The sequence below is a fragment of the Ochotona curzoniae genome, unplaced genomic scaffold (assembly GCF_017591425.1).
Source record: "Ochotona curzoniae isolate NIBS_2020 unplaced genomic scaffold, NIBS_Ocur_1.0 contig_21, whole genome shotgun sequence".
NCBI classification, from domain to species: domain Eukaryota; kingdom Metazoa; phylum Chordata; class Mammalia; order Lagomorpha; family Ochotonidae; genus Ochotona; species Ochotona curzoniae.
Window position 1 is genome coordinate 3,497,753 of NW_024465322.1, and position 25,251 is coordinate 3,523,003.

The following is a 25,251-nucleotide window of genomic DNA, read 5'->3' on the forward strand; positions in this document are numbered from 1 at the left end:
TATTATTGTTCTCGCGTGAAGAAGAAAAGCAGGAAAGAGCCAGGACCCTAACCCTGTTCCTGCGCTACTGGAAAGGCAGTTCCCGCAAAAAAATTAAGGAATTGTCTAACGTAGCGGGACTCCTGCTTTGTACCAGTTCTAACCTGTAAAAGCGTAGTTTCTTACCCCTTCTCTTGGTCCTTATCCTTATTTAGACTCCAATTTGTCCCTCTGGGTTTCCACCAGTCTCAAACCAAGGCTCCGCACTACACAAGCAGCGTCCTCTGTATCCCAGGCAACCACGCGGCCTTATCAACCCGGCCCCTTGCGCGCTTTTCATTGGTCAGTTGTATTTTCACGTGGATAACCCGCCTATCCAATAGCCAACGGGCTAGAAGCAAAGGGCACGCCTCTCCCTGCTGAACCCTAGTACCCGTATCCGACCCGCGTGTTGCCTGCTGGGATAGGTAGTTTTCCTGCTGCCCAAAGCCTACGAAGTCCTGGCTCCTTTAGAACTACTAGTCCCGGTGGTCTGTGCGAAAGGGGGCGGGAGTCCCCCGGGAGTTCCGGTCAGAGTTGCTAGTGAGCTTTGACATTCCAGCATGCCGCTTGGGTGGTGCGGCTGGGGCTTCCAGTTGGTGTAGCCCAGCGAGCCGGCGTGCCCTCGCAAAAGAGGCTTTGCTTTTTGACAGTGGCCAAGTGCATAGGCCGTGACGAGCCGTTCCGATCGAGGGCAAGAGCGACGGACGCGCCATGTCCGCCCTGGGACTGCTGGGCAGGGGGCTTGGCCGCCTCCGGCTGCCTCGGCTCCGAGGGTGGACGGGCGGTGGGCTCTGGGCTGGTGAGGCCGGCCACGTCAGGCCTGCCTGCTCGGGTGGACAGGAGCCTGAGGTGCCCCCGCCTGGCCCCGCGCGCCGGGTCCTGAAGGAGTGGACGCTGCCGGTGAGCCCGTTCGGTGCGCTGCGGGCGCGGCTCCCGTGCCACCTGATCGTGAGGCCCCTGGACCCCCTCGCCTACCCAGATGGGGACCGGGTGCTGATCGCGGTGTGCAGCGTGCAGGGCGGGACGCGGGACCTGGCCGGCCTGCAGGTGAATTACGACGAGGCCTTGAAGGAGGTGGCCATCCTGGGAGATGCCATGGACCCCGAGGCGGCGGTGGAAGTGACCGCACCCGTGAGGTTTGGCAAGTTGAAATGCAGGCTCCCCCTGGACCACACTGCCCTGCCTGATTCACAGTTGATTCTTAAATGTTTAAGTTTGAGAGCAGTGCTAAAAAAAATTAGGTTCCATGCCTGGCGTTGTCACAGTGACACCTATATCGCGTATGGATGCTAAGAGAAGTAGCGGCTGTGGATTCTCTTGCCGTGGTGGAGACCCCTTACCGCTCTCTAGACAAGAGTCTGCACAGCTCTGCTGCCTCCAGGACGCAGTGACTTATGGCATATTGAGGAGCTGGGTGTCTGGGGGTGCTCACCCGCTTCGGGGTCAGCACCGCCCTAACTTGGTTTTGCTTTTTCTCACTTCTAGATTTGGATATCAAGTCATCAGGAGCTGGCTGTGTCAAGGTCCAGAATCTTGAATGTGATCGTTGCCAGATCGAAACCGCCCAGGGAACTAGCATCTTACAGTCCGTTAAGGTAGAAGCGTTTGTTCCAAGTATCTGTCAGCATTTAAACATCTCGGGAATTGTAAGCCGCAGTTACTCAACTAAAGAACATAAACCCTTTATTCCTGTCTCAAAACTCTCTCCGAAGAGGTTGCCGTGAAATCACTTGTTTTGAAAGGATAGAGCGTGGTAAAACTGTAAAAGTTGCACCTGCCGCTTTTCGATTTTAATGCAAAGTGTGGAGTGAAATGAATAGCGTATTCGTGGTATTGTGAGATGGCATGGAACTAAGGAGATTTTCGTTTTCAGGCGAGATTCGCCTCTGTTTATTGAAGAATAAGGAAAAGTCTCTAAGCACTACAGATGTGCTTAAAACATAAAAAAACAAAACAAAAACAAAAAAAACCACTGGGTTCTCTCCACATTCCAACTGTACCAGTTGGCTCGCTGCTTAACGTGCAGGGAACTGCTTAAGCAAAACAGCACGTGAGGTCATCTTACGAATCAATTAGTATTTTTATATTATCTTTTCAAATTAAATGTGTCTGACATGTGAATGACTTTGAAATACATCTGCCTTAACTTGGGCCTGTGGGCGCTGCACCTTGGTTCCCCTGTCTGGGCCGCGTTGTTCTAGAACAGTGGGCCGTTACCCTGCGTGTCATCAGCACCCTGGTGAAGTCAGCTGCCCTGACTCTTGGTTTTCTTCCTCTGTGAGATGAGACAGATGTCATGGCCGTGTTTCCGGGTTCTGAGGCTTAAGTGATAGTGCATGTCAAAGAGGTAACGCCGAGTCTGCCAAGTAAGTGGTGGCCGTCACAGTGATTGATAATGATGCTATTTTTCTTAAAAGATTTATGTATATTCATTGGAAGAGCAGAATGAGAGCCAGGGACATCTTCCACCCACTGATTCACTCCCCAAATGGCCACAGAGGCCAAAGCTGAACCAATGTCAAGCCAGGAGCTTCTTCCGGGTCTCCCACATCGACGCAGGGTCCCCAGGTCTTGAGCCATCCTCTGCTGCTTTCCCAGGCCACCAGCAGGGAGCTGGATGGGAAGTGGAGCAGCCGGGTCTTGAACCCATGCTCATTTGGGATGCAGATGCTGCAGGTGGCAGGTTAGCCTCCTATTCCACCGCGCTGGGGCCGCAGTCCAGATGTCACCGTTGCTGATGCCTGGTCAGCAGTAGTGGAGCTGTCGTCCTGATGCTCCGTGAGCCGTTCACAGCGGTATGTCATCGCCAAGCCCTGCATCGCTGGGACAACCAGAACGTCTCTTCTTTCCCACCAGTTGGTTTATTGACCCGTTGAGTGGCAGTCAACACCTTCCCCGGTGATGTTAACCACAGAGTTCCTGCTCCATTCGGGATTCTTCCTTTAACCGCTTCAGGATTGTGATAAAGGACACGTACAAAGTATTTCGTTTGCAGAAGTTGAAGCTCACTCTTTTTCTACGTATTTTTGTATTTACCTTTGCAGGGTCAAAAATTACGCGTCCAGACGAACGGAGGCAACGTGATATGTCTGGGGACAGTTTATGGAAATATAGACATCCACGCGTCGGATAAAAGTGTAAGCTGGAAACCTTTAGAAACTGCGACTTCGCTTTCACTTTCCTTGTGCACTGGGTACATTCTAGAAAAATGTGTAGAACAAGTCTGTAACATTACCTTTTCAAATGTATTTTTGTTCATCAGAAACTTTCACTTTGGAATCAAGGTGATCAGATATTATATGATTTAAACTAAATGATTTCTAGAATCAGTTACAACTTAAATACTTAATACTGAATTCTGAAGAAGTTTTAATTTTTACAATTATAGATGAGAATGGCTCAGTAAATAATACCACCAATATCTGGATTAGGTAATTTTTGTGCGTTTGGTTTTTTTTTTGAATATTTGCTTAAGATCATTTTAAGCATCTGGCTTTTTTTTACTTTCCACAAGATGGCGCTATTTCATTAGCTTCACTGTTCTCTAAAAGCTTTATGCCGTAGTCATGGATTTTCATTGTTTTACAAAGATAGTTTGATTTTTTTTTTTAATTAATTGATTTTTGGAAAGGTCTATTTATAGAAAGAGAGACAGAGATGTCTTATGGTTTACTGCTCAAACGGCTGCAGCTGTCAGAGCTGGGATGAGCCAAAGCCAGGAGCCAGGAAGAGCTTCGTCTGAGTCTCCCATGTGGGCACAGGAATGCAAGATCTACTGCTTTTCCAGGCACAAGCAGGCAGCTGGATGGCAAGTGGAGCAGCCAGGAATCGAACCAGCGCCCATATGGGATACCAGCACTGTAGGTGGAGGCTGACCCTGCTAAGCCCTGGTATAGGCCCCACATAGTTTGTATTTTTTTGTAACTACGTTTTTCGTATTCTATGATTTAGCATAGTATTAAGAATAAAGGTATATCTATGTATTTCTTGATTTTGCAAGTTCTCCAGCTATGAATCTACTTTTTGTAAATGTTTTTAAAAGTTTGCTTATTGGGCCCGGCACGATAGCATAGCAGTTAAAGTCCTCACCTTGAACACACCGGGATCCCATATGGGCGCAGGTTCTAATTCCAGCAGCCCTGCTTCCCATCCAGCTCCTGGCCTGTGGCCTGGGAAAACAGCTGAGGACGGCCCAAAGCTTTGGGACCCTGCACCCACGTGGGAGACCCCGAAGAAGCTCCTGGCCACTTGGGGAGAGTGAACCATCAGACAGAAGATCTTCCTCTCTGTGTATCTGCCTTTCCAATAAAAATAAATCTTTAGTGAAGGCATTTTCTGAGATGAGATATAAAAAGATTTCAAATTCTTTGTTGATAGCACTTAATACTTAGTGCGAATAAACCTTAAGGCACATGGTAAAGAAGTCTTTGCGGAAAGCATTGGCGTTATTAGGAAACGTTAGAGACCAAAGGGCATGTGTGTGTGGGCACCGCCAAACCTTCCGCTCCATGTTGGCATGCTGGGGAGCCCACGGAGCGCCTGTGGTCCGGGTGATCTCCCTAGAGGTCACTTCCTGCCGGGGTGCGCGTTTGGCTTTTCGACAGTCTGTGTTTCACAGTGACCTGACAATGCTCTCTCTGTCTCTCTCTCTCTCTCTCACTCACTCACTCACCCTAGGCTGTGACTGCAGACAAACTGCAGGGAAGTTCCGTGAACGTGACTACTGAAGATGGGTCCCTGGAAGCCAGGTATCTGTACACCGAGTCGTCGCTGCTGTCCTCCGCCGCCGGCGCCATCAGCTTGGGAAGCGTCCACGGTGAGCTGGCCGAGGCCTCGTGCGTCTCAGACCTTCCCATTCCTTACCTTTCACCCGGAGGCTCTTTCTCTGTACTTGAAGAAGGATCGGGAAGCTGGCCTTCTAAATAATTAATTGCAGACCAACCATCTTAAAAAAAAAAAAAAAAAAACAAGGTGACTCATAAACTGATCTAATTTTATTTGGCAAGCGATGGATGACTATGCTGTTACACTTAGGTGTCTTTGAGATGATTTCCGCCTAACAAGAAATGGATAACAAGAAAGTCTGTGCAGTAAAAGCAGTGTTATATGAAGATACGTTCGCCGTGGCTGTCTGTATGTGATGTTAGGAAAGCTAAGAATAAATGAATGGAACATTTGGATGGAGTCGGATTATGGTGACTCAGGGATGCTAATTTGGGTAAAAATGCTTTATCTGCATTTGTACTGGCCGGGACCCACTAGCACCCTGCCATTTGCCTTTTTCCTCCGTTAAGTAGCCTCGTGTGACTTGCAAAGCGTGTCTTTTTATAGAGCAGTGACATTCCTTAGTTAAGGCTTTTGTTCTGAGAGGAAGGAGGGCAGCGTGGTGGAGAGGAACCAAGCCAGGGGTCTGCTGGGCTTCAGTGTCAGCCCCCTCGGTCTGCTTCTGATTCACGTCCAAGGATGCCTTTTGAACACAGAACGAAGACTCACTGAACCTGGCAGCAAGGACGACGCACACGCATCTGCTAAATGCCTTTCTAGGCCATTTTTTTTTTTCTGGCAAGCACGGCCTTGGTCCACTCATTTCACTGCTATACTGTACCTGGACATTGGTGTTTGTACACTTGGGGAAAGCACGCAGATGTTAGCAATGAGCATGAATTACTAGGTAGTCTTAGAAAGTGTGGTTTCTTTTGGTTACACGTTGGTGAAGTAGCTTACTTATAAAAGCAAAAGGCTCAGAAATGAGCACTTAGATGGTTGAAATAATTCTTGAGCCTCAACAGTTCTCGCAAGGTTAAGGTATTATTTGAGCCAAAAGTAAATCTTGAGTACAAATAGAGCGGATTCCAGATAAAGCAAATGGCTTTGTTACTCCGTGTTTTTTTTTTCACTTTTTCCATTCAGTTGTGTACTAAATAGCTCTAGTAATTTGTAACTCTTGATCTATTTTTAAAATGATTTTTATAAGCATTGCATTCCTAGCTATGTTAATCATAAATAAAAGTACTGAGAAGCTTTTAGTGGGAAAAAAAAAAAAAATTCTTACCTAGTGTGATGTTGACTGACAGCTATGGGGGAAAGCAGTCATTTTCTCCGCAGCGCAGAGCGTTAATCAACAGGCCTCTTTGGGGCAACCCTAAAGTGACAGTAGATACACATGGCTGGGCTTTGGGATGCTGCTCCAGGAAGAAGTGTGAGCTCTCATCCAGGGAACCGATGAGAACTCATCTCTCCAGCTAGGGAACTGTTGAAAGGGCTGACAACCAAGGACTGTCCCCCCACTCCCAGGAGCTAGGAAAATAGCACTGCAGGCAAAAAAGGGAATCTGCGGATGAATCACAGAATCCACTGCTGATACAGTCATTCATTCAGTCAAAACCCTGGTTGCCAACCTCATATGGGCTGGAGTTTGAACCTCCAACAGGACCAAGTTGAGTAGGAAATATTCCCTATGCTTAACTCAGTGGCAAGACTGCTTGGCCTCTCTTCCTTATTTCCCTAACTACTGCCATCCTCTTTGGGAGGCCACCTCCCCCCGTATCTATCCATTTTAATACCGGCTCAGTGCGATGCGCTGTTTGTTGACTGTTTCTCACAGCTTCTTCAGTCACATTATTAAGGCACTAGGAAGTGATAAGAAATGGGAAAACGTGACCCAGTTGCAACTGGAAACCAAACGCCCACGATGTTCAGGCCAGCTTTCTCCATCTAGTCCCCAGCTCCTAACTCCGTCTTGCCTTTTCAGTAAATGTGAGAGAGAAATAAGAAAAAGCCTCCTCACTCCTTAAGTTACACTCCAGTGTTTTTCAAATCACCCTTCCAGCAGACCTGAAGCTTCTTGCCTCACTCTCCCCTGTCCCTTCTCTTTGCCAAACACACATTGGGGGGTTGGAGGTTTGGGGTGGGCTTCATATGAAAGGCAGGTAGCAGTTCAGTTCCATATCCTGGTACATTAGAGCCATTCCTTTGTGAAAGAAAAGTCCCTAGATATCACTACTTGGATTATTTTGTGCCCCATGATATACCCACCCCAAGGTCTTCCCAAATACACAGTTCAATGAATTCTTTGTACTAAATGCTAATGGTTACATAACACATACTAAGTATATATTTTGGCTGTACTCAAACCAAGTGGCTTGGGATTTTGAAGGCTTGTTTTCATAGGAAACCATTACTCCTTCTAAACATCTGACTTACTAAAAACAAGCGTGGAGAATATATGTGTTCTAAGACCCGCCTGTTCAGAATTTATTTAATTTGGCTTCCTTTTTTTTTTTTTTCCTTAAACATGACATCCACTGATTTTTTACCAGGTAGAGCTGAAAGGTATCCAACATACAGATGTTGTAAAAGTCCATTTTTCCACAAACATGATGGAATAATTGCCTTTTTGATAGACTTTGCAGGATGTATGAGTTTGTAGTCCTTGTGCCAGTAGGTAGGCGGGAGGCCCTTGCTAGCATAGATGCACTAACTGCCTAAATTGAGAGTGTACACTACCTCACAAGGCTTGTGGCAGTGGAATTAAATGTAAGTTCATTTTGGCACACACACAAAAAATATTTGATGTATATAAAGGCTCTTCAAAATGTTGGCTTCTTTTCTGTGCTCTTTCAACTGGAATTATATTTCTTTCAGTGAAGAAATATAAACCAGTGTTTAACTTGACTGCTCAGTTTTTTCCACTCTGACCATGCTGGAATGAATGGCTGCAAGACAGGAAAAACTATATATTTTCTCCAATACTAATATTGGTGGAAAAGTTGTGTAACTTGGGAATAGCGTAAACACACATAGTTATTAGCATAATATTACATCTACTTAATTGGAAAAAGCTCTTACTAAAACACAACTCCTTGCCTCCTCAAGTAACTTTTCTTATTATGTTAAATGATTGGAGATGAAATACCCGAAACGACAATATTGCAAATTTTGCTCCTCATGTCCACTGAATTGGACCATGTGCTTTTAAAGATTCTAGCTCATTCTGTAAAGCATCTGATGTGAAGAGATTTGCTTCGTATATTCTAACAACAGAATATTCCTGCTTAGGGTAATTTTCTTTTTTTATTATTTTTATTTTAATTTTTGAATTTTATCACAAAGTTCTGTATAGTCTGGGATTCCCCTCGCCCCAATTTCCACTTTTTTCTAATTGTTTTGGTGTAAGTTGAAAATCGGTACGTGCTTATTTATAATTTTATTTAATGTTGGAAAATTAATTTGAAATATTTTCATGGCCATCTTTGCTAATATTCCATATTCCCATAGTTTGGTAGCGTTATACTTTGTGAATTAGAACAGCAGCATTCAAGAAGTAGTATACTTTTCCTGAGTCCATGGAAGACTAGTGGAATCCAATGAAATTTCCTTGAGTTACCAGCTTAGTGAATGACTCTAAGTCAGCGGTTCTTCAGTAACGACTGAAGTGACCAATGGCCTGCTCCACCCGTAAGTGTTGAGGAGGTAGAGGCTGTAAAGAGAATTCTGAGGGCAAAAGTACCCACTGCCGCAAGCTAGATTAAGCCTCTCAAAGTGTGGTCTTCTGTTGTGCCCATCTTGAAATTCTGCACAAGCGCCGTCCGTGCTGGAAATGCAGCTTGAGCCTACCATAGATTACTCTCCCCTGACTTTTACAAACTGTTTCATTTGCTCAAGAATGGTCAGTGTTGACTTCCTGGCTGCGTCCCAACGCACGGTGGAGATGTCAAAAGGTAAAGCGCAAAGAGCCGTGTGCACAAGGGACCCACAGCATCATCACAGCGTGCATCAGCCATGCAGGTGCAGCTCCACATCCTCAGGCCGAACCCCTGCCCGAGGCAAAGCTCAAGTGCAGTTCCTGCGACCTTGGAGGCTGGTGAACCCTCCTCCCCAACAGGATCACACAGACACACGTGCCGTCTGAACGTTTAGCTAACACGCACTCAGTGAGACGAGCGCAGCGATCCTGGAATTCTTGTGGGCAAATGTTGGAAGTTCATTAGACATCAGTGCCTGGGATGATTCTTCAAGCTTCTGTTTCCTTCTGAGCTCTCGTCTCCATCCTCTGAGTCACCTTTAGCTACTGATGAAACTCTAACACGTATGGGCAGCTGAGCAGTCATAGGATTTGGGAGATCTGATGGCCTCACTTTGTACTGTCACGGTCCCGTTCACCCTGGTTCACGGAGTGCTTGCTGATACAATTCCCTCAAGAACATTGTCAGTCTCTTTGAAGTGTGCTCCGGTAGACCAAAGCTTATATGCCCAAATTCTTTCTTGATTATCCTTAATACATAAAACTATCTTCTTTTTCTTTATAGGCGATATAACAGTACAAAGCAAGATGGGTAACATCACTATAGGTATGTAAAAAAGCTACCACTTGGACAATTTTGCTCACTCTTTAAAATCATGAAATTTGTGATGCTTTGTCAGTCTGCATAGAATCTACAATTTAGGCAATAAACCTGAAATACATTGATACGCAAATCCAATACAGATAGATCTGGTTTTCAAAAATGTCCACTCAAAGAGAACTACCCGAGTCTGGTGTTAAGATGTATTTATGAATTTTTTTCAATTCCTCAAACAGCTATGTTCAATCTTTAACATAAAGAAGGATATAGTCACGTCAGCAAATTTCACTTAGTCAGTCCAGCATGGGGCTAGGGATGGGCCAGCTGGTGGTGTCCATAGGTGGACAGAGCTTGCCATTTTTGCTGTGGTAGGGTTGCAGTTAGGCGGGACCACGGACTTTTTCATTAAGCAGGCACACTTTGGAATTCTGACTTAATTTCCCTTTTGGCCTTTTGGTGTTAGCATCTATATCATCTATATTATATATACGTTATGTATGTACACGTGCGTGTGTTTACGTGTGTGTGTGTGTGTGTATAGCTTATATATATACCGTCTGAATGTCCTGTGATTCAGATAGATCAGTTTACCCCCTGTGTGGTATAGGCTAGCTTACATCTCTGTATTTTCCCTCCTGTCTTGAAATAGATTGCCAGTAGGAATATAATTTGGGGTTGACTTTTTTTTTGTTTTGGCCGTATGAACTCGGTCAAGCATAAATGATAAACTGGAAAGATGTTGGTTAAACACAGACATATATCGCCATCACATATGCCTATGTGAGGTATCCCCCTCCCAAAGAAAACATTATGAAAAAGACTATACATAAATTTCCAGCTTTTTTTTTTAACTAAAATACACTTATCCTTTAATCCTGTTTTCCGCAAACTTGTTGACGTACCCTCATGCAGTCATCTTTGTGTGCTATGTGTGTGTGAGTATGTGAGAGAGAGAGAAATGACAGGAAGAGCACAGACACTTGGGAACATGGGGAAGCATAACTGAGCAATTTATAGCAGAAATAGCTGCCTTGTCGCACAGCGTCAGTAATCGAAACGTTAAGTAGTGAAGAAATTAAATGTTGATTATGGCGAAAGAAGGATTCTTACAAGTTGTTAGTTCAAGTACGAATTCGTGTAACAGTTTGATAGATTGGGAGATGTGTGTCCCAAGTTGGAAGTGTATGCGTTTGCTTCGTTTGCATACTCCCTTTTTAAAAACCTAATGAGATAATCTGGTAAGGATGTAAAGAAAAATTTACTACAGTAAAAGACTGTATATATTTTAAGTTGTTTTTCCAGGAAGATAAATATATAATATATATTATAGAGTGAAATATTATTCAACCTCCAGTCATATGATAATAGCATAGCCCCAAAGTTAACAAAATGAAAACAAATTCATGATATTCTGTGAATGAAACCAGAGTATGAAATATTATATTATTATTTGGGGGCTGGCACTGTGGCTCACTAGCTAATCCTCCCCTTGCACGTGCCAGAATCCTATATGACACCGGTTCTAATCCCGGCTGCTCCACTTCCCATCCAGCTCCCTGCTTGTGGCCTGGGAAAGCAGTGAAGGACGGCCCAAAGCCTTGGGATCCTGAACCAGGGGGGGAGGCCCAAAGGAAGCTGCAGGTCCCTGGCTTCAGATGGGCTCAGCTCTGGCTATTGAGTCCATCTGGAGGGTGAACCACCGGATGGAAGATTTTTCTGTGTGTCTTTCCTTCTCTCTATAAATCTGCCTTTCCAATAAAAATAAATAATCTTTTTAGAAAAATTTTTTTAATGAAACACATTCCTCCCCCTTCACTCTTTCCCTCGTGTTATTAGAATAATATAGTCCTTCAGAAAGTCACACTAAAAAGAATTGAGTCTTTAAAGAGTTAAACTATTATTTCAAATAGAATGTTTCAGAGGACAGTATTGAACCAGAACAGAAAAGGAAGGACGCAGAGCGGGAGGGGAACATAGCAAGACGATCCCACACCAACAGGAGTCAAACTCGGCTTGGGACCTCATGCGAGTTCCTCCTTCATGTGTTTCTGGACCTAACACTAGTTTGTGAAATCCCATTCCAACTGTTCCTGATGACAAATGGTGAGATCCTGTATAGCTTTTCCACTTTAGTAAGTCTGGTAGAGACAACTCAGCTACCTATAGGAGCTGTGAGCACCGGGAGTCACTGAGAAGTGAGCCCCTCCCCAGGCCAGCAATGGGACTCTTAGAACTGTGTCTGTAACACTGCCGCTTGGGCAAGGAGCTGGTGCCAGGAAATTGCGGAAATGGCTCTGTCCTAAATGGAATCGGATTTTACGTGTTGTTTTTGAAGGAAATAAAGTCACTTGGTCAGACTGAAAGGTTTTGCTCTTGAGCAGAGGTTAGCTGACTTTGTAAAAGGCTGGGTAGTGACTGTCTCCTGTACTGTAAACACAGACACAACCATTGACAATACAGAAGCAAATGTGTACTTCTGTGTTTCAGTAAAACTTTATTCACAAAAACAGAAGGTGGATTGAAGCTTGGCAATCCCAATTTGAGGCTAAAAAGGCATTGTTTTAATTCTGAAGAAACCCTAGGTTAGGTACCTTAATGCTGACCATGTGGAGCGGTTAACGTTTGTTTTATATGCAATTTCTTGATTGGTTGGTTTGTGTTTTCCTCAGAACAGAAATTTACTGGAGAAAGTTGATGGCAGTTCTGCAAAACAGGACTTAAAGTCTGCAGAAGTTTGAAAACAAAGTGATTCATAGCAACCCAAGGGGAAACTGTTGGAGTGGCAGAGACTTCAGAATCTTGAAGTGGGCCTAAAAAGAGGTTATGCAATATAGACCAAGTAGGAATTTTAGGGATTTGAGACCATCTTGCTATCATTTTGTTTGACCTCAGGAGAATATACTGGGTGTTTTCACAGTGATTCCTTTATCAAGAATTCAGTGTAATTGTGATGCTATTTTTCTAGTTCAGTGAATGTAACTGAGCAGCTTGTCTCAGCAGCCACTCAGATGCTATACCTCCATGCTAGCCTGCCTCTGGACCCCTTAAAAGACAGGTGTCCAAATTGGAACCGGAAGTGTTTCCGACTTTCGATTTTTTTGAATATTGAAATATGTGCACATCCTGCCCTTTCAAACCCTAAGTGTTTGGCAGAGTCATGAAAACCCCAGCGGAGACACCCGCCTTTCAGGTTGGGGTACGTGGGTTTGAGTCCCACTTCTCTTGCTTCCAGACCAGCTTTTGGATAACATTAACCCTGGGAGTCAGGTGGTAGCTCAAGTACTTGGGTCCCAATCATCCAGGTGGGAAATGCCAGCCTGAAGATTGGGATCCTGGATCTAGCCTGGCCCGGCCCTGGCTGCTGAGGACATTTAGGGAAGGAGCCAGCAGGTGGAAGATCTCTGTTGGCCTCTCTGTGTCTGCCTTTCAAATAAGTAAAGTTAGAAACTTTAAATCTCCCCTTATTCTTGCAATTAGTGTGACTCTGAAAGTATGAATAGGGTGGCAGAAACGAAACATCTTTTGTGCTATTCCTTAGTGTCTATGTTTTGAAAACTTGCAGTAACAAAACATGAAGAAGAACTTGGTGAACACACTTGAATCGAGAACATTCTGCATTTTTTCTGAAGGAAAAGTCCAGAGTTGGGAATTTCAGCCTTTCAAGCGTGGTGGTCTTCATCTATTAGAAAAGCATCTGTCACACGTCTGTCTTTTCTCTGGCTGAATGTGGTGCGAGGCTGTTGGCTGACATCAGCTACTCCCCTTTCGTATGCGCAATTTCCCAAGAACTCTCAGTTTAGTCTGTCAGATCAGCAAACTCTTTGCCCAGAACTGCAATGACAGACAACTCCCTGTAGGCCTCCATGTATTCGTGTGACAGTCTGGACCGGTCTGGACTCAGAGTTTATGGTGACGTCTTAGTCTCCCTCCAAAATGCATTTCCTTGGGGGCTTTTTTCTCTAAGATCTTTAGATATTTCACCAAAAAAAAAAAAAAATTCAGTGGATGAGTTTTATTATGATCACTTGAGTTCCAATATCAGGGTTTGTTCTGGCGCATAGTTTTTCAATATCACCTTCCCTGTCTCTTTTCAAAACACACATTACGTTTTATTTTTCGTGTTTCAGAGCAGCTCCAAGGAATGAACCATGATCGCAATCAGACCTCATGACCAATGACATGAGGATCTAATTACTCCGTGGCTCATGATGTAGTTAATTTGGCTGTTGTTGAGTTCTCGTGGGGCAGTGGGAAGAAGTCAAAGCAGTGTTTATGATCCACATAAAAATTGTGTGTGTGTGTGTGTGTGTGTGTGTGTGTGTGTGTTTCCTTGCAGAAAGCTCTAAGTTAAACTAATGTCTCCAAAGTTTTACTCTGTCTAATGCGCAGTGACACACTTAGTGTACATCCTACTTTTATTTGGATTCAGCTGCTGCTGGGATATAGTAACTGGTTTTAAAAGGGAGTTTCTATTGGTTCATAAGCAGTAAAATATTAAGGGTCTTCAGAAAACTTGCAGAAATGCCTTTTATGAAAAACACCATGGATGGAGTTCAAAACTTTTTATACCAAAATGAACGTAACTTTGAATTCCTCTCCCACAAACTTTTGGGACTACCCTATGTGTGACACTTTTTAGGGTCCTTAAGTTCCCAACTTCGATGTTTCCTTTTGACACTTGATAAACTAGTTGCTGGAGACTAGACTGGAAACAAACCAGACTGTTACAAATACCCTTTGAGCCAGATTTTAAACAATTTATCCCAAAGTTATTGCCTTTGTTTGGAGTTGTTCACAATTTCTTTTTAAAAAAAATTGTTGGCTCCTCTGTCTTGTCTCTATACTTTGTGAAAAATACATAAATATTTCTAGCATAATTTTTGCCACACTCCCTACTTGGTTTCCACTTTGAAGTCATAAAAGCTCCCGATAAGATAAGCTTTAAGGAGGCCTCGTTCAAAAACAACAACAACAAAAAAATGTGCTTTGATCTTCTCCAGGCAGTCAGAGCATTAAAAGGAAAGATTCCATTGCCATGAGAGAAGGGGAAAGGAGGAGAAGACACTTAGCATTCTCTTCCTTAGCTCTGTCACTTTTCCCTTGAACCTGAAATACTGGCTGTCTAAAGCTGGGGTCACTGGCCAGCATTTTAGAGTAGCCGGTTGAGCTTCTGCTGGTGGTGCCAACATCCCATATGGGATCCCAGGTTCAAGTCCTGGCTGCTCTTCTTCCAGCTCTCTGCTAACGGGGCCCGGAAGTCAGCTGCAGGTGGCTCGGGTCCCAGGCTCCTACCATCCAAGGGCGCAGCATGCACGGCCAGCATTTAAGCGGCTGGCATAACAGGTGCATCTCTGCCGCTCTTCTATCATCCTGCTTTTCAAGTAAAATACAAAATTTTTTTTCTCTCCTGTCTTAAAGATTCTTTTCCCCATATACTTCATCTATTTTTAGGGATAACACTGGCATCTAAATTTCTTTTTGCTTTTAAGATATTTTTAGCTTTTAACAGATTCAGTAGTTCATAAATGCAATTCTAAGAATATAATGATATTCACTTCTCTCCCTGTCTCCACCTTTCCTCTACTTTTCTTGTTTCTTCCTTTTTTTAATCCTCTGTTTATGAGATAACATGTTGAATTTACAGTAAAAAGACATAATGCTTCACTAAATAATAAGTTTAACAAGGAAAAAGCAAAAAAAAAAAAAAGACCCTAAGTTTTGTGGGAATACAGACAAAAGCTATAAACCATAATTGAGTGGAAAATGACCATCTCTCCAATACACAGTAAATGTTCGAGTAATTACAGAACATCAAAACTACGGTATGTAACATTCTTTCCCTCTGGGTTGACAATGAAAATTATTTGAAAATTTGAAAACCAGAGTGACAGAGAATCTTTCATCCAGGGTTCACTGTCTGAGTGGCCACAATGGTTAAGCCAGGAGCCAGGAGCTTCTTCCAGTCCTCCCGTGTAGGTGGTAGGACCCCAGCCTCTTGCACTGCCTTTTGCTACCTTCCCCGGGCATTGGCAGGAAGCCGTATGGGAACTGGAGCAACCGGGACTCCAAGCACCGCACGTAAGGGGTATCAGTGTCGCAGGTGGCAGCTTAATCTAATCTACCACAATGCTAGTCCGCAAATTCAAAGCTAGGGGGTCATTAATGACATGGGAAAATCTGAGTGTGAGATCAGGACTGCCTGAACTGTGACTTTTTTTTTTTTTTTAATCCTGACCTGAAGATGAACAGTTTAATTCCACAGTCTCAAAAAGATAAGCTTTATTCACTCTCCCCAGGCCTCCCTGGGTCCCACGCCTCCCCCTCTTCCTGTCCACACACTTTCAGCTCCTTTACCAATAGATCATATAATCTTTTGCTGTTAGGAACACTTTTTTAGCACTAATAAAATTTGATAAATTAACAGAGAGGCTTCGATTTTCGTCAACTTGGCTATTGCTTAGCTAGGATTGTTTGGTGAGAGGACTCAAAAATGGTGGGAAATGGAATTTAAAGATGTTTATTTTGCTATAAAATGATTCGTAAAGTCACACATATATTTTCCATTACACATCTTCCATGAACTTTTAAAAGCACCTTCGTGTTCAAAGTGTACCACGTTTCTTAGCAATGGTGCTCAGAAGTGGCTCCATCGCTCTCCTACACATTCCGTGTTAGAGAAAGCGCCGTGGCCAATCACCGGGTTGCTATAAATCCAGAGCTTTTGCTGATGCCTGTGGAGCACATTTCTGGTCCTATCTGCGTTTGGTGCAGCCTGCTGAGGTCTTTAGTTCCGATGTTCCAGCAGAGCCTTTGATTTCAGATTTAGGATGCCATGTGCTCAGGTAAGAATGAATGTGCTTGTGTTTTTGTTTTTCCCTCCCAGATTCTTCGTCCGGACATCTAAAGGCTTCAACTCATCAGGGTGCTATCGATGTTTATGTGAGCCAGCTGGGACAAGTGGACTTGAACTCCCACCAAGGTTAGCCGACTGGAATGTTTTATTTTGACATATGGTGGAAGGAAGGTTTTACGGAATGCTCAGGAAACAGATGGTCAGATTATGCATACTGACACACTGACTTTGAAGACAGTTTTGTCCGATTTCAAAGTTAGTCTGCTGGCTCTGTGGACCAGTGGTCTTTACAGCCTTGGGGACAAGTATTTCCCGCTGTTGTACACACAAAAATGTAATATTGTGGCTGTCGTTTGTTGTGGCATTTTTTTTTATGTTATTGTGTGTATTTTTCAGTTTAGTTTCATGTGTCAGCCAGAAGATAAAAATGCTTTCATGTACTTCCCTGGCAGCCTGGAAGAAAACCTCAGACTGTCCATTACAGAGTTAACACTTTGCAAAATCTAACCTTGAAAGAAAAGTATTATCAGGAAGATCCCGTAAGGTGACTGCTCTCGAATCAGTCTTTTGACGCATTTAGACTCATGATCTATCTTCCTCTGTCATTTAATCTCTAACACAGATATCTTATTCAGAGTCCCAGTCTTGCATTCCAAACCGTGTACATTTTGTTCAGCTGCAAGGTGAGGATGCGTTTGTGTGTGTAGCGCATACGCGTGGTACCAGGTGGCTTGGCTGGAGGAGCTGAGGTGGCCGGAGCACTGGGCGGGACACTAGGAACCACAGCTATGTCAACAAGTGTATTTTTTTAAAAAACCAAGCCTAGAGGCTCTTTGCAGAAGGGTAATCCCACAGCTGCACGGTTAACAAGGGAAGTTCCTCCTTACAGTGAGACTGAGTCCTTTGCCAGGTTGATGGAAGAGCTTCATCTGAGTATTTCACTCTCAGAGTGTCAGGGCAGAGCTACTAGACTGCTGGGATCTGAAACGGAAGTGAGTGCAGGCATGGGGGTGTGATGTTTCAGTCACTTTTTTTTTTTTAAATAAAATATTGTAATAGCATAACCTCACTTCCTACCAGCCTCCATGGTACTATTCAGGATAAACTGTGCAAGTCTTACGGTTGCCTTGCTTACGATGAAGACCCAAGGAGAAAAAAAAATACAAGACATGAATGTGGGTCGTGATAGAGTGAAATCGAAATTTTGAATAAACAGCTCTTACATGAAAAATGTTGGCTTTTCTTGTGTGTGTGTGATGAGCAAAAAGATAACAAGTAAAAATAAACAAAAAAAAACCTTTCAAACTTGTGAAGACTAAAACTGCAGGATTATTTAGAATATTATCCCATCAATTCCTGAAATAGCATATGATGTCAAATTTGATTAGGATTCTGTTTTTCCCCCTCCTGCTGCAACCATGTTACCGTCAAAAGCTGAAAGATAAGAAACAGTTCCGGCTTGCTTTGAATCTCTCAGTTCTCACCACCATTAGGATCAGTAATTTTTTAAGAGTAATGGAAAGTTACTCTGGGCTCTGTTGGTTCATGGTCAATCCTGGACATCTGGTGTCCATTCTAACTGCTGCTATATAGCGTTCAGAACAGCCACCTTAGTGTCTTGGGCTATCACTTTTTTTCCACTATTTTACTGTGGTGGTGTGGATTCTGGAATATTATACTGCATGTGTTTGCGCTCCTTCTGAAAGTCAAAGTGAACGTGGTGAACTTGGTCCACTCATTCAGAAAGGCTGTGCTTCGGGCTTGGGTTGTCTCTGCATCTGAGAACAGGCTTTTCCACACAGCCGTCCCATCTGCTGCCCCAGAAAAATCCTTGAAATTGACGTAGCATGCCTTCAGTAAATTGTGCTGTTTGTATTAGTTCACTTTAGAGTTTTTAAAAGGATAGTACTGGCATAGATGACCGTGAAAAAGTTCACATCAAAAATCGGAGAAAGCCAGAGACAGGCATTTGGGCCTATTCTTGAGACAGCTCTGCCCTGTATCAGTGTGCTGGCCTCAACTCCTTGCTCCAGCTCCCAACTCCAGGTTGCTGCAGGTGCAGGCCATGCAAGGCAGCCAGGAATGGCTCAAGTAATTGGGTTCTCCGCTCTGTCCACGTGAAGGCCTGGACTGAGTTCCGCTTCTTGCTTCATTCTAGCCCAGCCTCAACTGTAGCAGGCATTCAGAGTTAACTGGTGGATGGGAGCTCTCGCTCTCTCTCTCCGTTCTCTACCTCTCAAACGAATTTTTAAAAAACGAGGCTAAAGAGTACACTGTCAAGGAGAAACTAGTGTTAAAAATCGGACAATTCGGGCCCGGCGCGGTGGCGCAAGTGGTTAAAGGTCCTCGCCTTGCACGCCCGGGATCCCATATGGGCGCCGGTTCTAATCCCGGCAGCCCCACTTCCCTTCCAGCTCCCTGCCTGTGGCCTGGGAAAGCAGTCGAGGACAGCCCAAAGCTTTGGGAACCTGCACCCGCGTGGGAGACCCAGAAGAGGCTCCTGGCTTCGGATTGGCATAGTATCGGCCCGTTGCGCTCACTTGGGGAGTGAATCATCGGACGGAAGATCTTCCTCTCTGTCTCTCCTCTCTGTATATCCGCCTTTCCAATGAAAAAATAATAAAAAAAATAAATCTTTAAAAAAAAAAAAATCGGACAATTCGGAAAGCTTTTGAGCCAAGGCACACATTTTTGTCTTTTTAAAGTTTGGAGGGCGATGGGATGGAACTATCTACATTGCTTAACATTTTTTTAAACTCTCACAGATTTAAGATCAAAGAGTCCATGAAATGATCACGTTTGATACATTTAGAGACAAGATCCTAGGGAAAAAAGAAAGTTTCTCACATCCACGATTTTCTACGTCTACAAATATGTTCAGGGAACAGTCACTGATACAGTGGATGAAGCCGTTGTTTGCGGTACCAGCATTCCATATGGACGCTGGCTGAAGTCCTGGCTGTTCCAGTTCCCGTCCAGCTCCTGGCTGGAGAAGCAACAGAAGATGGCCCAAGTCCTTAGGTCCCTACACCCATGTGGGAGACCCAGAAAAAGGTGACTGGTTTTAGATTGGCCCAGCTCTGGCCCCTGTGGCTATTTGGGGAATGAACCAGGAGATGAAAGTTCTCTCACTCCTTCCCTCCCTCCATTACTCCCACTTCTTCTGTAACTCTGCCTTTCAAATAAGTAATTTCTTTTTTAAAAAAAAAGAAGCATGTTTGGCGAGAAAACATCCATCACATGGTCTTTTCCTCCTGCAGTCCTCCAGCTTTGCTCCCGCCTGTCTGGAGACTCCCTGTGAGTAGTTTACATCTGATCTCTGGAATGCAGTCTGGTTATCTATATATAACAGAAGTAAGCGCGGATGGGCTTAGCTCCCTCCGTGTGTGGAGGAGTAGGCAGGCGGGGAGCTTATCAGTCTTCCCCCAAACTCCCAGCCGCAGTTAGGAGGGCCAGGAAGATAGGCCTTAAGAGAATTCAGTTGATGGGAACCAGAGTAGAAGGGGAGCTGCACCCCCCCATACATAAACATCTTTCAAAGGAGTCTCCGCAGCCTCCTGCTGCACGCCGTGCTGCCGGCCCACAGAGATGGGGTTGGCGCTCTACGGCAGCAACTACGTTCCTTGATGAGAAACAGAGAAACTTAGGAACCAGGAGTCTAGTGGTGACTTTTTCGGTGCCAGCCACATCATTGCTTTTGTAAAAAGATTCCTTGGCAGAGCAGCGTTTCTGATTTACTCCTTTAGATGCTTGAGTTACCATTGTTCTGGCAGGAAAGCTGAACGTCTAGCCTCATGTAGCCCAAAGCCTGTAATCCACTGGGAAGGAACGTTGGTTTAATCACACCAACTGAGGGCCAACTGAGAAGCATGAGTTTAAGGTACTAGTCGCAGCTAACAAGCTAAACAGTTCTCATGACAGTGAGGTCACTAGGTGTGTCATGTGGGGAGGTGATGCTGTTATAAAAATGCCACTCTGGTTAGAAATCATGAACTTGATTGAACTAGACTACCTCTAGTGGGAAGCTGAGCAAAATCGAAATCATAACAACCCCTCACATATGTATAAAATACATAACATTATATTTAAAGACAAATATATGTATATATGAACATATATTCTATGAGCTATTTTACACATTATCAGTGCACAATAAAAAATGTTATATCAATATAGGATTATAATATAGTAGCTCAGGGTTAAAATGGAGTGGTCATTAGGTGCCTGGCTCTTTGGCAAGGCTCAGTTAAGTTTGATTTCAAAGCTGCCCATGTTACTCAGCACTCTCTTTTTGGGTGATGGATGGGCTGGGGAGGGTTGTTGACAAAAGCCCTAGTAGGTCATCATTGACCTACAGACCCATTGCCTCCTCTGAAGTTCCTCTGATGTCTCAGGAATAAGGAAATGTTGACTACCTACCACTAAGGAGGAGGCACTGCTCCGTGAATAAACACGCTGAGAGACAGAGACTGCTGTCCTGCCGGCACGTTCCTGACTCCGATACTTCTGACTGCATTTAACCAGCTCTTGCTTTAAATTGGCTGCAGGTTCCATTACCGTCAAGGTCCCATCTTCCCTCCAAGCCCATTTCCAGTTCTCAGGGAAGGAGGTGGACATGGACTCACAAGTCCGCGTTGAGGACATGGCTGAAACCCAGAAGGACACAGGTGTGACCGTGGCCGGTAAGGACACTGCCTTCTGCAGGGTCAGATGAATGGTCCCTGGCCCAACACGAGCAGAAGCGTGCCTGACATGCCTGCACTGTACTTTTCCGCTCTCACGTTCTAGCACCCGATGCTTTTCATTACAGGTTATTATTCAGTAACACACTTCCCCGCAGACATTTTTCATGAAAAGACCTCATTAATTCTTTTAAGGAACACTCATAGGTCCTGGCATTAGATCAAACTGATTTCATCTATTTCCTGGAACAGCTGGCCTGTGGTTCTTGACCTCAAAATCAACTGAATCTGTCCGTGTGTGTGTGTGAAAATAATGCAAGATTTAAGGCTAACTTTGTATGATCAGAGTTCGTGGGAGTTTCATTTGATATGGAGACGATAAAGTTGTTTTTGGGCACCAAATTCTTCATCCCACCAATGTGAGGGCTGCACTGTCGGCTGATACTATTTTGTAAGGTGTTTATTTTCCGAAGGGGTGAAACAGTTCATGTTCCCCAACTTTTCCTGTAACTCCTACCAAAATGGCATTGAGAATGAGGCCACGACCAATGGCACGCCCGTGTGTACGCTTACAGGCTTAGAAAAGAAGTGTGTGTATGTATATGCAGGACATTCAAATTTTAGTTTTGAAATATTCGTTTTATCTACCATGAAAGTTAAGAAAGCAGCCCGTCAGGAATTATAAACAATTAACAACAACAAAAAAAAAACAGGAATAAAATTAATACCTTATGCCTATGATGAAAAAAATCTAAGTGGTTGTATATCAAATGTGGTAAGGTCAAGTCACTGTGACCTCATCTCTTGACTTGGAAAAGGATCCAGGAGACACTTTTTTGACCCCAGTAACCCTGTGCAATAATAGGACCTTGCTCAATAGTTCTCCGAATCAGAGAGCAGGTGTGAATTATAAATTAAGGCCCTTTTGTCATGTTTTCCTTCTGTTACTCAAAGAGTCTTACGGCTTTCTGAAGTTCAGTCTTGATGAGCGTTAGCTTGCTATGCTGCAGCATCATTCAGAGACTGATTTTGTGGGATTTTTTTTAAATTTTAGATTTATTTATTTTTATTGGAAAGGCAGATATACAGAGAGGAGGCGAGACACAGAGAGAAAGATCTTTGGTCCATTGGTTCACTCAAAATGGCCGTCATGGCCAGAGCTGAGCCAATCTGAAGCCAGGAACCAAGAGCTTCTTCTGGGTCTCCCATGTAGGTGCAGGGTCCCAAGGCTTTTGGCCGTGCTCGACTGCTTTCCAAGGCCGTAAGCAGGGAGCTGGAAGGGAAGCAGAATAGCCGGGACACAAATGGGTGCCCATATGGGCTCCAGGTGTGTGCAAGGTGAGGGTTTAACCACTAGGCCATCATGCCAGGCCCCACAGATCGATTTTGTACAAGCATATATTGTTGGATTCCATTGATGGAAAACTCCAGGAAGTGCCAGTGATTCCACGTGACGGAGCAGGTGGATCACTGTGAGGGGGTTGGGGAAACAAAGGGCGAGGCAGGGTCCGTGTGCTTTGAGCCTGCCCTTGTCAGAGATGAATACTTCATGGGATCTGTGTGTGTGTGTTTCAGGATTCATGAATGAAGCGAGAGAGCACGAGAAATGGATCCACGCAGACGCCCCGAACGGCACTGTCCATTTCAGAACTCAGAGCTGGTTTCAGTCCCTCAAGCTGCCCCGCTAAGCCTGGCTTGAGTTGCACCTGTAAGTGTTCACAATGAGGAGCAGATATGTGACTATTGAAAGAAATGTCAACAGCAAGCTGGAAGCTGCGGCACAGTGGTTTAAGCTGCCGCCTGTCACTCCCGCCTCCCATGTCAGAGCACCAGTTCAAGTCACAGCTGCTCCACTTGAGATCCAGCTCCCTGCTAGCACACCTGGGAAGTGGCGTGGACATCTCACGTGCCCAAATTCCTGACACACATGTGGAAGAGCTGGATGGAGTTCCCACTCCAGGCTTCAGCCCCCACCATTGTGACCAGCTGGCAGAGTGAGCAGAGGATGGGAGACCCCTGTATGTGCTTCTCTGTCACTCTGCCTTTTAAATAAATAAGTAAATCTAGTTTTTAAAAAAATGCAAACATGACTGTTTATATTAACGTTGAAAACTACAAACTATGAGGCCAGTGCGATGACACAGCACGTTAATCCCCAGCCTGTGTCACCAATATCCCATATGGGGGCTGGTTCGAATCCCAGCTGCTCCACTTCCAATCCAGCTCCCTGCTACTGGTTGAAAAAGCAGCAGAGCACAGCTCAAGACCTTGGGCCTGTGTCCCCATGCTGTGCCCATGTGGGAGACCCAGAAGAAGTTCCTGGCTCCTGGCTTCAGGGTAGCCCATCTCTGGCCATTGCAGCCACTTGGGGGAGTGAACCAACGGATGAAGGATCTTTCCCTCTCCCCCTCTCTGTAAATCTGCCTTTCTAATAAAAATAATTTTTTTTTAAAGAGAGAGAACTTCAGAACTTCCACGTTTTTACGTAAACACACAAGCACAACAAAGCTCTTCTTTGGTGCAACCGAATTGCCAGCATCTGCCCTCATCCTTTAAGATCACTGTCAAACACAGTGAAAGCTCCTTGGCCACAGTGCTGCCATGCTGGCAGAGTCAGTCTCTAACCCTGACAGCTGCTAAGTGGCTAATGGGCAGTGTCCGCTGGACACAGGGAGGATTCATGTCCTGGGCCGGGCAAGGTGGAATGGCAAAAGCTTGCATGATGCCACTTCGAACTATCAAAATCAAAATCAAAATCATGGTGGGGGATGAAATCATGAAAATCATGAAATCATGGTGGGGTAGAAATCACCATATGTCTGGCAAGAATCCAGCATGGTTTTTTGTTCATTTTATTTATTTATTTGGTTTGGGGGAGTTGTTTTTGTTTTTGTTTTTGCAAAGAATATCTGAAGATTGGACTGGTGGTATCAGCCGGGCTGAGCTCTCAGCTAGAGACTTAGGGCCAGGAAAAGAGAAGTTGTGAACCAAACATTCGGCGTAAATGTGGAGCCCTCACTGCTGTGTACTTTCAGACACAAGGTTAGCTTCCTCCCACAAACCCAAGACGCCAAAGAGATGCAAGTGAGCCTTCATTTCCATGAGAGAGGTAGCCTGGGGCAGGTGAGAGCAGAGGGAGAACAAAGGAGAGCAGCATCTCTATGGCCTCGGGGTAGGGATTAGGGAGTGAGGGCTTGCGGCTGTGGCTAGACACCTGGGGTCCAAGCCTCAGGGGATTGGTGGGGCACAGTTAAAACCTGCGGGTCACTAAGCTTAGGCCACTGCGCCTTAAGGGGGTTAGATTTAGGCGGTAGTGCTGGGGAACCAGGTTTGGAGAGGACTGTGGTAGGGGATTTAGGGCAGTGTGGGTTAGCAGGCATGGAAGACATTCAAGGGAGGCGCTGACTCCAGGATGGAGGATACAGTCCACGGAGTCCCTCCTTGCACACACCTCGTGCGAGAAGGACATCCAGCTGTTTTATAGCCAGCCTGATATATCCAGATTTTTTTTTTTCATTTTATATAGGTATACCTTACCATGCTGTTCTACAAATCCTAATTCTTTCTAACTTCACCTGTCTATTCATGAAGCAATTAAGCAACATTGAGTAGACTCGTGTATTGAATTACATTTTTATGATTAGGATAAGTCAGCTCTTACACACCGATCTTGAATAAGCATTTCCAAATATTGTGATTTTATAATAAGGATCTTTTGGTTAATAGTCTGTTTCTGCACATTTTCTTTACACTTCATATTTTTTTGAAGCAGTTTTGTGAAGTAGCTCAGCTTGGTACAAGCTTGAAAGTTCCATATGAATGAATGAATGAATGAATGAATGAATACGAATCCTGTTCTGGTTTAAAAGAGAATGTTGGGTCCGGTGCGGTGGCCTATTGGCTAAAGTCCTCGCCTTGAGTGAGGCAAGATCCCATGTGGGCACCGGTTCTAATCCCGGTGGCCCTGCTTCCCATCCAACTCCCTGCCTGTGGCCTGGGAAAGCAGTGGGAGACCCAGAAGAGGCTCCTGGCTTCGAATTGACTCAGCTCCGACCATTGTGGCTGCTTGGGGAGTGAATCATCGGATGGAAGATCTTCCTCTCTGTCCCTCCTTCTCTCTGTATATCTGCCTTTCCAATAAAAAATAAATAAATATTTAAAAGAGAGAGAGAATGATACTCTTGGTGAGGCGTGGAGCAAGCTTGAAAGTAAAGCAATCTGCTTGGCTTCCAGAGAATTTACCAATGTTCCTCTTTGTGCTGGCTTCCCCCACACAAGTGCTACTCCTTTACAAAGCAGGGGCCTCTCTAACAGGTCTCTGTGGTTATATGTGTCAGATACCTGGAGGATG

At 44.6% G+C, this 25,251-nt stretch overlaps 2 protein-coding genes across 2 annotated transcripts in view; one reads left to right on the top strand and one right to left on the bottom strand.

Moving 5' to 3' along the window:
• CCDC146 (coiled-coil domain containing 146) overlaps positions 1-494 on the bottom strand; it is an 83,663-nt gene extending 83,169 nt beyond the window's left edge. The window contains exon 1 of the mRNA XM_040971212.1: positions 166-494. The gene's annotated coding sequence lies outside the window, so the exon portion shown is untranslated. The remainder of the gene's footprint in view (positions 1-165) is intronic.
• Positions 495-645: 151 nt separating this feature from the next.
• On the top strand, positions 646-22,731 carry FAM185A (family with sequence similarity 185 member A). Its single transcript, XM_040971220.1, has 8 exons — positions 646-1,162; positions 1,507-1,616; positions 3,066-3,158; positions 4,699-4,837; positions 9,330-9,371; positions 16,249-16,344; positions 20,766-20,900; positions 22,476-22,731. The coding sequence occupies exons 1-8, from the start codon at positions 733-735 to the stop codon at positions 22,586-22,588; spliced, it is 1,158 nt and encodes a 385-aa protein (XP_040827154.1). The 5' UTR covers positions 646-732; the 3' UTR covers positions 22,589-22,731.
• The last annotated feature ends 2,520 nt before the right edge of the window (positions 22,732-25,251 follow it).

Coding starts and splice junctions, on each gene's coding strand:
- FAM185A (XM_040971220.1), top strand. CDS start 733: ATGTCCGCCCTGGGACTGCTGGGCAGGGGGCTTGGCCGCCTCCGGCTG. Junction 16,345..20,765: donor GGACTTGAACTCCCACCAAG/GTTAGCCGACTG, acceptor AATTGGCTGCAG/GTTCCATTACCGTCAAGGTC. Junction 20,901..22,475: donor CACAGGTGTGACCGTGGCCG/GTAAGGACACTG, acceptor TGTGTGTTTCAG/GATTCATGAATGAAGCGAGA.